This window comes from Rhea americana, unplaced genomic scaffold (genome assembly GCF_003343005.1).
Source record: "Rhea americana isolate MKP2758 unplaced genomic scaffold, rheAme1 scaffold_278, whole genome shotgun sequence".
Lineage (NCBI taxonomy): Eukaryota > Metazoa > Chordata > Aves > Rheiformes > Rheidae > Rhea > Rhea americana.
In genome coordinates, this window is record NW_028186399.1 from 192,281 (window position 1) to 206,643 (window position 14,363).

The following is a 14,363-nucleotide window of genomic DNA, read 5'->3' on the forward strand; positions in this document are numbered from 1 at the left end:
TAGCGATAGCTCACGCATGTGCTGGAGTGGTGGCCAGCTGTATTGTAAGAATTCAGAACAGCAGTTCAGAGTCTCATCTGTAATTTAAATATAAGATATTCAATATGCTAATTCTATTTCTATTCTACTATACAGATGCATRTCTAAATCTAGAATGCTAATTACTATTTCAGCTAATGCAGAAAAGCCTTAGGATGAGCTCTGTGGTCAGACTGAATCTTTACCATGATATTTACTTTCCTTTATCTAACACAAAACCGGTCTTTCTGGTTTTGAGCCCTCTTTCTCTTCATTCCCCAGTAACAGCCTGAACAGAAAAGCTTGTCTTGCTGCAACTTTTTTTTCTTTTTAAGCCAGGTAAGACAAGAAATTTCTCAATTTTTGTCTTCTCGGACGTACTGCATACATAAAGGGGAACTGCAAAGACACAAGAATATGGAGGGGAAAGGTAGCTGCTTTCATTCATTCCATTCTCAGCTGCATCCCCAATTTGCCTTCTAAGTCAGCAGAAATTTATTCTTCTTTAAAGAACCACCTGTCAGTAACCACTTTGCAATAGCAGTATAGTATGCGACGGATCAATCAAAAGCGACTGTATTAGCATCATAACCACATCAAGGGTAGAATCAGAAGAGGGATTAGAGATGGCTTGTGTGAAATGCCAGGGATATGACACCATATTTCTGGTGTCTAGTCTTGCATACGAATCAAAACTGGAAACCACCACAGAGCAGTTCAAAGAACTTTGAGTTGAATCTAACTCAATGACAGTAGCTACTTTTTAAATCCAGAGAAGACACTTTATCACTTTATACAGCAAAGAATGAAATGAACTAAACAAATGGATTTCAAATGCACCCGATTCAGAATAATAAAATGCAGTTCAAAAAATTAAGTATCTTTATTGTACAATAATTTTAGAAAATGTTTATATTTATAAATGGAAGCAGGCTAAAGACAAGTGCAATGTTCTTTAAAAGCAAAACAGAAGAAAAACACTGCAATTTCAGTTGGACCAGCGCACAATCAAGTCATTTTCAAGTTTGTTTACTTTCACCATATATACGTATGCCTGAAATAGGCTTAATTACTCCACAGTAAACAAAATACTCACTCTGCAAAAACACTTGGAAAGTTCTCATCTGCTGTCCTAATCTGCTGTCCTAACATTACTTTTCCTCACTGATTATTTTGACATTGAGTTTTTCCTGTGTTACATCATGAAAGGAAGAAACAAAGCTACATTTGATCCCTGGAAATGCTGCGCATTGCAATGCATTTACATTAGAACAATGTATATTCTGATGGGATGTGCAATTAAATACAAGGCTGCAATTCAGCCAGAAAGGGTGGCTGACTTCAAAATCATGAAGAGATATATAGACACATCGTAGGAGGGGGAAAAAAGGAAGGAAAAAAAAGAAAAAAAGAAAAGAAAAGAAAAGCAGACACCCAGACTGAACTGAAGGTCTGAAGATCTGAGGCAAGTATTACAGATAAGACCTACAGTTTTGGAACTATAAAACTATTAATCAAAAGTAGCTTTTACTATTTGGAAAAGACTTTTTTTTYCCCTTGGTCTTTGCAACAGCTCAGCAGCTCTATGCTATTGTCAGCACAGAAAGATATTAGTAACATGAAATGTTTAGTTCTTTATTACAATTTGCAAACAAACACAACAGCCACCACCTYGTATCATCGACACGAGTCACAAAGTGAGACTGACCTACCTATCCTTGTAGATACTATGCACCAATTTCGGAATTCATCTAGCAAATACTGCACCTTCTACAGTCTGCACTTGAGTAGGGAGAGAATTACTTTACTCACATAAAGCTGTCTAAAATTCAGGAATTAATTCAGCGAATTCAAACTGTGAAACCAAGATGCACAGTATACATGATTAACCGACCAGCTGAAAAGGTGCATGAGATATGCAAGATAAAATTGGGAAGGATATTCATTTTATCAGCATACCTAACTCCTACAGCAAAACGCAATTGTTGATGACTACATCTCTGAGAGAACTGAATTCCTTGGTTCTTTAGGTCTCATCTGCACTTCACTCCCATGGTTTCAGTACATGCAGCAATAGCACTCACTGTGCAGGAAGAATACTTGAACAGTTTTTAATGCCACAGTTTTGCTATGCTGGCCAACCCTCTTAGATCAGTTTTTTTTTTCCTTTTTATTTTATTTTTTTTTAAATCAAGAGGCTAAACTGCATAGAAGGATTTAAAATAGGGGGGTGGGGGGGGGGAAGAAGAAAAAATGTACCGCTGCTTCTGGATTATAACAAAACTTCTCAACACAGTATAAAACAAGAGTTTAAAGGTTTTATTTCTCATGAATACATATGCAGAGTTAGATGTATGCATTCCTGAGCACTAAAATTAACCTTCAGAGTTTGCAGTCTTCATAACACTAGCCTATACACTGTTACTTGAACATTACCACAAAGTCCTTCCACAAAGACATCAGACATTTAAAACAATTCTACTTATAACGGATTAGGCTACCTCCCAAGAACAAGTCATCTCCCTAAAAGCAGCTACTATCAAGCATCCAAGAAACAAGCATTAAACAAGTATGTATCTTACTCTCATCCCATAAATCCTTTTGATATTGCTCTAAATTTTAGCCTATAATCTCCACCTGATCTACATACAAAGCAGCATTAGTTTACTTTTAGTAAAGTAGCACTAGCCATGTTCAAATAGCACTTACGCATTACTAAATTCTCACTAGGTCCCCAGTTCCTCCAGCACTGGACTGGATAGAGAATCCGAAGRAACATGGTTAAAAATAACGAGCTGACCCTCTGTATTTTTCTTTAAAAGCGTTCTTGCTTTCAAACGTGGCCAGGCTGAAAGTAACAGAGCTCATACTTGCTCTGTATCAAGGACGGGGGAAAACCATCTCCCCCCACCGGCTTGCTGGCAAATTAGTGGTCGTACCTGTGACATTCCTGTTCTTTTAAAAGCCTTCCATATCGGCTATGGAGAAGAGAGTGACCCAAGCCACAACAACCTGAACCATTATGTTTCTTTCTTCAAACTAAACCTGAACCACTGTTTTGAAATTGGTGTTGAATATTAACTGCACCAACTTCAGTCAGAGCAGAACCAAGAAAATCTACTGGTTTCTTGCTGTGGAAAACACATGTCAAGGATCGCGTTCCTATCTCACATCATCATCTCAGGTTTTGTCACAGAGAAGCGGCCATTTTATAGCATTTTCTTGACTATACCTAGATCTTTAAAATGAAAAGAGGTATTTTTTATCCTTTTCAAATTTCTGATTAAGGAAGAGATTATCATACAGAAACCATCACAGCTATGACGCTTGCGTATAGTTGGTGGTGCTGAAGAGCYGGGCTTCCAGAAGCACCACTGAGCTGACCACGCGGACGTGGCACCGCTGTTTCTGACAAGTACCRACTCTTACACTCCTGAAGTCTTTCAGCAGTATTCTACTATTAGGTGCTATTTATCTGACCAGCTGCAGTCATTAATTGTTTAAGAAGTTATCATTAGCTCATTTACCATACTTCTTCATAATTTCATCTGACCAATATTTACATTAAACACCCGAACAAGGTCACAACACAGAGCATGAGTGTCAACAGTAAACAGATGCCAAAGTTTTCTAGCCTACAAATCATTTCAAAGCTTTCCAAGAGCCAGAAATTAAAAACTGGATGAAATTTTGCTGCCTGGAGCTAAACTTGGGCAAGATGGAAAATGCTAACATGCAGAAAGATACCACGATAAATGTGATAAATTGTAATGTCTTCAGCTGGGAAACAGCTCCAAATCATCCCAGCAACACATGYACTTGGTATCCTTGGGTCCTAGTGGACCAAGAGCTGCGCTATTCCCAAGAGCTACTGGGAAAAACAGGACTGAAAGGGACCTCAGGAGTTACTGCATTCCATCAAGCCAAGGCTTCTACTAATTCCTGAAATTACGGACAACTCAGTACAAAACGTACTAGTTCCTGATTCACAGAAATCAGATTTAAGGGCATTGCTTATCATCAAACCCTCCCCTGGGCCAATCCATGGCTACTTAATTTTTATAGAGCTGAGAGTCGTAGATCGATGCTGACTACACCTATGATCACTCCTGCATGCTCAACAGCATATGGTGCTCTCAAGAATGTCACTATGGATATAAGCGATTACTGTATCATAAATATGAGACCTGTTGCTGACCACTACTAATATACAGATGGCAGAAACTCACCCTCCCTCCCCTTMACCGAAGTACTTGTTTGGAATACAGAAGAAGGAAAATGCAAAGATGAAAGATTCTCCCAGAATAACGCAAGCTATGAACGCATAAGCTATAGAGAATCAGTGAAGAGACACTTCTGTTCCAGTGCCAAAGGAAGCCTCTGGTAATTAGGTGACTCCACGCCTCATTTCATGTTAGCCCGCTGGGAAGCCAGCTCTAGAAAAAAATACCAAAAAGCTTAATCTTTTCTTTCAGCTGAAATTTTCTAGATCTCCGATCGTACTTTCTGTTCTCTGCTGTACTCTAAGAACGTCTCCATTTTTCTGGATGGGTAGCCCTTGCACAGATTTTGTTTTAAAACATCGGGGATAGTATTTGTCATGGAAAAAGGCACTACCTTTGCAGGCTTTGGACAAAAGCTTGGATCTGCAGGAATGTCTATATCTGAAAGTCTTGTGCCAATGTGATCTGTAAGGTATCAGTATATCAACATGCAATAGCTGCATATTACTGCTTAGCCAGCTTATTTACATAGGAATATGCTTACACATAGAAATAACATTGCAAATGATGCAAGCATAAACAATGTTCCACTTTGTTTACTAATAAACAATAAAGCTGCCATTAAAGAGAAATATTATTGGGCTTTACATCCTAAACATTCAGTGTAGTGCAAGGAAAAAAAAAAAAAAAAACCAATACATCCACTACTCAACCACGAGGCAAAAAGACAAGACAGACTGAGGGCTACTGTAAGAAGAGAAGAGCTTCTGAAGGAAAGTCTTGAATGATCATCTGAGATCAAGGTATCAGCTAAAAAAAAATCCAAGAAATTAGGTATGGTTAATATAAAAGTTGAAAAATAAAATAAAAAAAATTAACCCAAGAGTAATCTAAATGAAGATTTCTGTTAGATATATAGACCATTCTTCTGAAAAGGATACTGTGTTGCATATTTTCTGTGTCTTTTGAAATCTAAATTTAGCTGTAACAAAGTATTTTCACAAGTCTAATTCTTACATATGTGGATGTGCTCATTTTTACTGCCATTAATAAAAGCAGGATATATTTCCCTCCTCCAAGCACTCAAGCAGTTCATTTAAAATGCTCTTCATTTGTGACTAGTGAAAAAAGAACCTACAAAGTGGAAGAGGGTTTAGAGTACTTCTCTCTCACTTGTCAAGATTAGTCGAAGTCTTTCGGTTCACATTCTACCTTCAGCTGTGTTTGTACAACCCTTCAGGAGAACGGTCAGAACCAACCACCTGAGCTGACCTGCACTTTTGCAATTCCAGCACCAGYGAAGAATCTGACCATCACTACTGTGATAATACAAACAAAGCATTTTTTCTCTCCGCCCCCCCCCGGACTACCAGTGCTTTACTTTAACACATACAAGTTTGCAGAAGTAGAGTCTTTATTCTTGAATCTTTAGATTGTCAGCTAAAGAGTATATGAAGAATGTAAACAAGRAGCGCATCAACATTCAGTTAAAAGACTTCTTTTAAAGTAAGTTTGGTGCGGGATGTATGTCTGCAATCATCAAATAAAATTATAATCAATTGTRTCTCTTCATCTTTTCCTACACAATATTAGATTTTACATTAAGCTGAAAAACAACATAACAAAGCACAGCCTTGTTTTTTTATGGGAGTGATTGAACTGAGCAGGATCAGGGTCCAAACAGTCGCAGCCAGGTGGGTGCACTAGGGTCACCTGATTTGTACAGTACTGGAATAGTCAAAGTATATAACTCAGTTCACATACTTCAACTGGAGGTATTGTATTAGCATACTAAGTAGCCATTGCTTTTTCCACATTGTCTTTGTAGTTGGTGAAAAAAAAAAATCACACTTGAAAAATAGATGGAAAACTCAGAAACATAAGGTAAAGTTTATGYTTCAGGCAGACTAATCTAAAATACAACATGAACAAAGCAACTGTTAAATGCTTGCAAGTTAATCAGTGTTTTGAATTCTTCCATTTTAATTGAGTTATAAACAAWTTGAAAAATAAACTGTTTCCTAATACACATTACACCAGATGAGAACAAGTGTTAAAAAGCATATTTCAAGAAGATGATAAAACTTAGTATTTCATAATTCAAAAGAAACTACTGGCTTTTAAGTATATAAAAAAAAACCCTATTCCCAATAACACTACGCCTGAAAGACAGTCAAGACAAAAAAACTATAGAACTTTGAGTCAGTCTCCAAACATTTTTTCCTGCTATTCATCAAGTTCATTACTTAAACGTAGGTTTATTTTCTTTTTTTAAATAAATGTTTAGTATACATACTTATACAGTGGCTTAAATTAAGGCATAATCCAGCTGGCTGAAGTTTTGAATAAAATGTCTCTGTTGCTTTGCATTAGTAATAACTGTTTCATATTACCCGTGGCAGAAGTAATACAGTCCATTAAAAAGCAGACTGAAAAACGGATCTCTCTACTACCATTCACCATGATTCATTCGGTTCATTTATCAATTAAATGCACCGCAGGCCTTTGGACTCGGGAAGCTTTTCAAGAAACTCACCATCGAATCAACTTATCAGAGAGGGCTCAAAGCTTTAAGCAGAAGCTGGTAAAATTCTGAATCCATAGCGTGGTTTTACAGACAGCCTTTAACATTCTAGAGAAAGAATACTATCCACTCAATGTGAAACAGGAGAGGAAGTGAAAAGAAGTTATCACCCCTCCCCAAAAAAATAATGGACAAAAAACAAACAAAAACCCCACACAGCACAAACTTTTGGGAAGCTTAGCAAAAGAAAATGACATAAGTTTAACGTACAGACATTAAAGGAGAATCCTTCAGAATTCAACTCAATATGCCAACTAGAGCTTCACTTAAAACCACTGCTTCAGATCATGACATTGAAATGATACATTTGTAAATACCACATTTTGGGCCCCCAGAATATGCAAAAAGAAAAGTTTTTCTTGCATGGCATTTGGAATCATTCCAGAATCCTAGAATATTTCTATGACCCCTTCATTTCAGATTTAATGTGGAAAAGTATTTATCTATTTATTTTTTTAAGGGAATGCAATGTAAGCACAGAATACTGACATCTTTGATAAAGCCAGGTGTTCTAACTTCTTAAATGGAAAAAGTGATATGCAAATCTCATTATCCCTCCACGTGTAGCAAAGTTGATGCATAAAAAAAACTCAATCATGCCATACAAAAAAGAAATTGTACATTTTCTGGTATGTAACGTACGACAGCTGCACCTGAAATAGTTTAAAAAGTATACAGATTTAGTCCTTCATAACATCATGTAGCAAAAGGTACAAAATAACAGGCTAGATCACAGCCTCCTTCCAGAACCTGGCAGGCCTCACTGTGGCTACTTTTGGGACAAAGACAAAACATGATGTGAGGCAGCTTATTAGTCACAGAGTGGCAAGCAACTCTTAAATCACAACTGACTCTAGCACCATACATGCTCCCTGGAGAATGACATCAGGCTATTTTCTTCAGAATTAGAAATCATACCTATATTTCTTAAGAGAAGAATAAATAGAAGCTTAAACACAAACAAAAAACCCACAGATATTTTTCATTCTAAAGTTTTCCCAGGGAAATTACTACCTATTAAGCTGAGTATAGTGCTTCCACTTGCTTTCTTATCTGTTTTGATTAAAAAAAAAAATCCCAAACATTCATAATAAACTTATTCTACTATGCTGTGTTTTGCAATAAACACTGTATTTTTTTTTTCCCCAGACAGCCCCTAGAGTTCATACGAGTGCTTACAGCGCTTCCTGTAGGTCCATTCATCCTGCCTTTTAAACTAGACTAGTAGCCAACCCAGGTACCTGGAAGTAAAAACAAAAACAAAAAGTTAAGAGATGCATTTAATGCACCATGGTAATATAAGTCCTCTCAGAGGCTGGTAATGTAACCAGCTCTCTGTATTGCCTGAATGTCAGTTAATACTAAAGCATTCCCTTGCATCAATGGCTTTGATAAGTAGGGAAAAGTAAAACGCAACAATAGGGAAAGTGCTAAAAATGTATCATGTTTCTCTCAACTTAGCATTGTAGCAAACTCATTCAATGCTTCCCCCTCTATGTTCACCTACACTATGCTAAAGCAGTACAAGAGCTACACAAGCACAGAGTACTGTTTAAATAAAAACTCTTAATACTACTCCAGTATAATGAAACTGGAACAGTAGAAGGCATCCACTAATAAAATGATTACCAAAATTCATACATTAGAACCCTTGTAGAGCACCATATTTCAGAAAGATGTTTGAAGTGTATAGCTGTACCGAAGCTGGAGGCAGAACATTCTTGGTTGGATTTGATGATCAGACTCCCAGTGAGGTTTCTCAATGAATGTGAACACTACTAAACCAGTCTAAATACACACTGGTTTTATGTGGATATGTCTGTGAGGGGAAAAGGGGGTTCCTATCACATCATTTATTCCAGCTGGTTTTGCTCTGGGTTTAGGCTTTTGCTTTCAAGGTCGTCCTTGTTCTGACTGGCTGGTTCCTCACTCGGTGAGGCAGAGGTTTCTGACTGTTCTGTCTGTGTGTTGGTATCGGCCAGCTCCTCCGCAGCCAAGGTGGGATCATGCAGCTCCTCCACGTGGAGGGTAGGATTAGTCATTTGCTCTGCGTCTTGTTGAGAGGCTGGTACGTTGGTATCTTTGGGAAGCTCATGGCAGCTGACAGGAGCTATCACCAAGGGAGGCTGAGGTAGGTCTTTCTGTAAATGAAAGATCATCATTAGAATGATGTGAAGCAGGAACTACTACTGCTACTAAGAGTAGTATAAACAATAATCTTTAAAGGTTGAGTTCATACTCAAGTTAACAGCAAACTTAGTCAACTATGTGTCCAGTTACTGGTGTGATCAGAACTGTCAAACAAGATGAAGATAAAAGGCTAGTCATCTCTGCTATCAGTAGAGTCCAGTAGTGGACACAAATGCTTATCATTGTCTTATCTGTGCTTTTTATAGTATAAGAGGATTTTTCTTCTAGAAAGTGAATAATTTATTAAATGATTTACTTTTTAAAACGATGTAAACTTTCATCATTCACAACATTTTTTTAATTACATTTCAGGCAATCTCAAATATATTTTCAATAAATAGTCCTTGCAACATTCCCCTGGAGAACTGGGTTTATCAAAACTAATTTAATAATGAAATAGTGTTCACTTGTAGGGGGAACCTCTTGTTTCTCCATTCAAGTAATTAATAAAAAATCATTAATGAAATTAATTTCACTCGCAACAGATAAAACACCAAACTGGTAATTTAGTATMTTATACTAGGCTCTGAAAAAAATATGAATAAAAAGATTTTAAAAGCTACTTACTGCAATAATAATAATAATTTCAAAGATCAAACCACTAAATTACAACAGAATTAAGATGGATACACAATAATCAAACTGACTAGTGACAAGTAAATTAAGTGGCCATAAACATTAAAGAAAAATTGAAATACTGAGGCCAATAAACAAAAATTAAAAAGGAAACATTCAGTCAAGCAAAACAAAATTCTTTGTTGCTGTTGGATAATACTACAATATTTTACTCAACTTTAATTCTAGTTAGGTTTTATAATATTAGTATTTCTTGAAGACACTCATATCAAACTGGTATTCACCGCAAAGCCGCTGCCCGTCCAGAACATTGCAAGCTCCTTTCTCCAAAGAGCCACAGCAAAGCTTGTGATAAGTGTACAGGGCACCAAGTAGAGGAGAGCTGGCTGGCCCATCTGCATCAATGCCAAGGCTACAAAGGTTACGAGAAGGCCTATGCCATAGGCTAGAAGGAGACAAAACCAGCAAGAAGAGTTATCCAGTTACAGCTGAGCTAGGAACAGTTAAATAATTAGCCAGACAAGCATTTTAACAACAACTTTTTCAAGTAATACGTAAAACACTATTTTGAGAACTTTTTCAAGCTTCAAACACAAATATTATACATGCAACATAAATTTGGAATAGTAATTTGCTTAGCAGTCATGCTACAGTCTATTGATAATATTTTGTGAAGGTGATGTGATCCGCTAAGTAAGAATTTAAACTCCCAAACCCCAAAGACATTTGCTTGTTAGAAAACTGTAGTGATTTAAGATGCTACAGTTCATCTGTTCATAAATCCCACAGCTGCAATACACTCAGTGACCATACAGCTTCTCTGAATCTGTTCTGCTATACAGGTAGGAGTTTTACCTACACTAACAAGCTAAAAACAAGTTAACTAACAAGTTAAAAACAGATATCCTTGAACCTGAATTTTTGTATGTAATACACTCAAGGATTTCTGAACCAGGAAATAAGAATGAGTAGCTAAGCACATATAAAGATACTGTAGATGAAGTAGGGTTTCTGGTGATACATAAATGACAACAACAACAAACCTCATTTATATATTGGACAGAACAGCTCAGGGAGTCAACACGTCAGATAACTAGGTGATGGAAGGTCTAGCCTTCAAAAGCACCACATAGTTCTATTTACTTCTCTAAGCTATTTCATTGTCCGATAATGAAAGGAAGCAAAGGATCATAAATCAAACTGTGTAATGCAAGATCGACAGTATGCTTTTAAAGGGAGCGATTCCCTTCGGTGTTGTGCTCAAGAGTCAGCGTCATACGTACCTATTGTGCAGGCTACAAAATAGACTCTGGAGGATTGCACCTGAATATCAAATCTATGGCAATAGGCCACCAGTAAGCCTACAAAAGTAAGGAATAATTACAATAGTTTTTCAACCCACCCATAGAGGAACAAAACCATATCAATTTATCTAGGAAGCTTTAAGATTTTTCCAGCACTTTTTTTGTGCATGCTGGTGTCTACTATGGCAGTATTATTCACAGGACTGCAGATCTTACATAACTGTTATATGGTAACACAAGCCTAGTACAGTACCAGCAATCTAACAGTAATGTTAGTATCTATAAATGAGGAGATATAAGACTGCAAAAGGCAGTCGAACTCCCAAGAGTTACAAAAATATGATCAAACTAAGGAGAAGGATAGGTTCACCACGTATCTCCTAGTAAAGGCAGTAGTAGTTTATGGCTTATGACTCTGTCTACTATATAGAGCAGCTCAAAATATTACTGATTTATGTTTTATCAATCCATAATTGAACTGATAATCTCTTCAATGCAATATGAAAACAGTAAGCTTTGTGAATAACAAAATTATAAAATTTTAAGTCATTGTGTGTGTGTATATATATATATACACACACACACGCACGTATGTCTATATATACGCACACAAATCATGTGCAAAGGGACAAGTCATCTGAAGATATAACCTCTACCATCACATAATATTAAAATATGTAAATACACGTATACAAACCAACTGCTAAGTCAACTTTTCAGATTTTCTCTACATTTCTTGATATCTCTGCACATGAAACTTAGCCGCATTAACATGAATTTAAAGACAAACAGTGCAGAGAAAGGAATGAACATAAAAGGTTTACTTATAAATATATCAGGTTTATTCAAGTCACACCAAATTTCCCAGCTGAAGTGGGAGTAGAAGGGGAACAAGCTAATACCGGATGTGCAATAGGAAAAATTCCAAACATACTAAGAAATACCTGGAACTAAAATGTCTCCAAATCCTAGGAGAGAAAAAGGCCTGTCACAAAGAGCCAGTGGTGAGGAGTTCAGTCTTGGAACCTTCAGGACCATTGGGAGCTTGGAAATGAGAGACACACTTCATGGATGTTTTCTCTATATATTACAAACACCTGCTAGAACTTGTTGCATTGGAACTGCAGACTACAAATAATACCTTTCTCACACCATGGTTCCTTATATCTAAAAGCTTTCATTAGCATTACCGACAACTAATAAAATATATTTGAGATGTAAGCAATGAACGAATGTATTAAAAAAAAAAAAAAAGGCTAAGACAACCCTGAGTACAGCAAACAGATCTCAAAATACTCTGTATTAATTTCAGAGTCCTCACATGTGATGGACTGCACACATCAACTCTGCTTTAACTCTAGAAAATAAACTATTTCAGTAAGCTGACAAGTGCATAAGAAATGTCTGTTTATGACTGGTTCTTCTGGTTGCATTTAAAGTCTCAAAAAAGTCAAAGATGCTATTTAAGTCACTCATTTTCCACATTTTGCCAAGTATTTTATAACAGCTGACATYCCTATGCACTATAAGTAGCAATGTTGACATAGGGTGGAAAAAGGCTCAGTGCAAGCATTTTTAAAAATATGGTATATTAAAAGAAACTTCAGTTTTCTTTTTTGCTTATGCTATAACCACAATTACTCTTCTTCAGTTTCTGTGTATAAAACTGGAACAYACAGAAAACTAAAGGGGTACAAAACCTAACAGAAAATAGTACAAACCTCATAGTTCTTCCTGCAAACAACTCTTTCCTTTCCTGTGAATTCCCACGTGACAGTAGAATATTCATTGCTCAAAAAGAGACCTAGACTTAAATTAACAAAACTAGACATCTCACCAACTCATTTCTTATTCGTTTTACACTTTGTATCTTTAACTCCTACATCTTACCTACTGCCCCTTCCATTACCCTGCCCYGAGTCAGGCACGTCATGTTCTACAGCTCTGCACATACTGGCTAGTGTCAAACAGAACTGCTGAATTCTGGTGTCCGTTTTCTTTCCAATGACTGCCGTTTGGGTTTCTCTCCTCTGCCTAGCCTCAGCTTTTCACAAAGCAATTATCAAAATAAGGGACAGGCAAGAGACAGACTGATTACAATGTTAATCTTTTCAGGTAAAAAATGAATACACTTCATTAGCAATCAGCTGTACTCACATAYGTTTTCATATATTTTTGTGAAACTATTTTGCACTGAAATCCTTAAAAAGCAAGATAAAGGAAAACCAACGCTATTATGATGAGGCACTAAAAGTTAGTGTTGGCCCCCTACTTTTGCCGCGGATTTCCAAAGAGCTCAGGAGCACTTTATTTCCATACAAAATTCTTTTCAGACTGACATCTCMATTTCAGCTCTTTACGGTCTTTGAACTTTAGAGTAGTTGAAAACTTAATAACTGGGAGTTTGTCTCATATTTTCAGGCTACATACAGTACCTTTTCATGAGTGGCAGAATCAGACGGGCCTGCAGCCACCTCCACCATTATACTCTCTCCAGTCTAAAGAAAAGAGGGGAAATTGTAAACCAGCACTTCAGGCAGCAGGTCTAGGTTCGGTTAGGAAAACACAGAGAAACAGGTAGCTCTGGGAGCAGCAGGCACTGGAGAAGCACTTCACTTACCTTTGTTAGAAAAGGTGTGATAAATACAAAAAACACATCATACACAAAAAGAACCAGGAGGAGCAAGGTACAACCCTGAAGAGAAGAGACAAAATCCTTGGTGGGTATTCACATACTACGCAGTAGCAAACAGCAAAGAAGAATTAGCAACTTCAGCATATTCAAATCAAAAGTTAGCAAGRTTTATACAAGTCACCCACATGTTATCCTTAATTCTATAGATTTCAGATGGCAGAATCTGGCCTTGTATGCAGCATATAAAAGGAAAAAAAAATCCTCAGAGAGAAAATTACATCTTAGTCCCCCAGATTTCTTATCCTGAAAAATCTTAAAATGGTGCTATTGCAGTCCGTTAGCAATTGTAGAAAAATTCTGCTTTTTCCTCTACATAAGCCAGATAAAGAAATGAGCATGACTAAAGGACTGAAAACACATAGCTGATAATATTAAGAAGTGATTTGACTACAGTCTATAAATCCTTACTTGGGCAACAGAAATTAGACTGTTACCATTCCAGCAAAAGTAGGAGGTTTAAGCTATGCAAATTTAGATCAGAATTACAGGAAATAACTTTAGTGATAAGATTAAATCAATTGTTAGTGGAAAAAGTCTTATTAAGGATTGAAGAAACTTTTAATCAATTTAAAAAAAATTAAAAGCTGTTTTGCTCAGAGAGGCTTTTTTCAGAAAAGCCTTTTGTCACATTAAACAGAAGCATATACCAGATTAACCCTTCTTCCTCATTAAGCTCCATATTCAGTGAACTGGACAGCTAAAGGATCACCAAAGCCAGAATAATATTGTATTGTTGCTGGAAAAGATATCAGGTCATTTTGTCCTCCTTTATC

General features: G+C 36.7%; 2 protein-coding genes across 3 annotated transcripts in view; both read right to left on the bottom strand.

Annotated features, from left to right (window-relative positions):
• TMPRSS9 (transmembrane serine protease 9) overlaps positions 1 to 8,067 on the bottom strand; it is a 31,497-nt gene extending 23,430 nt beyond the window's left edge. The window contains exon 1 of the mRNA XM_085308488.1: positions 8,005 to 8,067. The gene's annotated coding sequence lies outside the window, so the exon portion shown is untranslated. The remainder of the gene's footprint in view (positions 1 to 8,004) is intronic.
• SPPL2B (signal peptide peptidase like 2B) overlaps positions 878 to 14,363 on the bottom strand; it is a 28,334-nt gene continuing 14,848 nt past the window's right edge. Inside the window, exons 10-15 of one of the 2 annotated variants that reach the window (XM_085308492.1) lie at positions 13,516 to 13,590; positions 13,331 to 13,393; positions 11,840 to 11,939; positions 10,875 to 10,952; positions 9,876 to 10,036; positions 878 to 8,966 (exon numbers count right to left, since the gene is read on the bottom strand). In XM_085308492.1, coding sequence (XP_085164618.1) covers positions 8,679 to 8,966; positions 9,876 to 10,036; positions 10,875 to 10,952; positions 11,840 to 11,939; positions 13,331 to 13,393; positions 13,516 to 13,590 — 765 coding nt within the window. In that variant the 3' untranslated portion in view covers positions 878 to 8,678. Of the gene's footprint in view, positions 8,967 to 9,808; positions 10,037 to 10,874; positions 10,953 to 11,839; positions 11,940 to 13,330; positions 13,394 to 13,515; positions 13,591 to 14,363 lie in introns of both variants that reach the window. The other variant, XM_085308493.1, reaches the window with a different exon arrangement.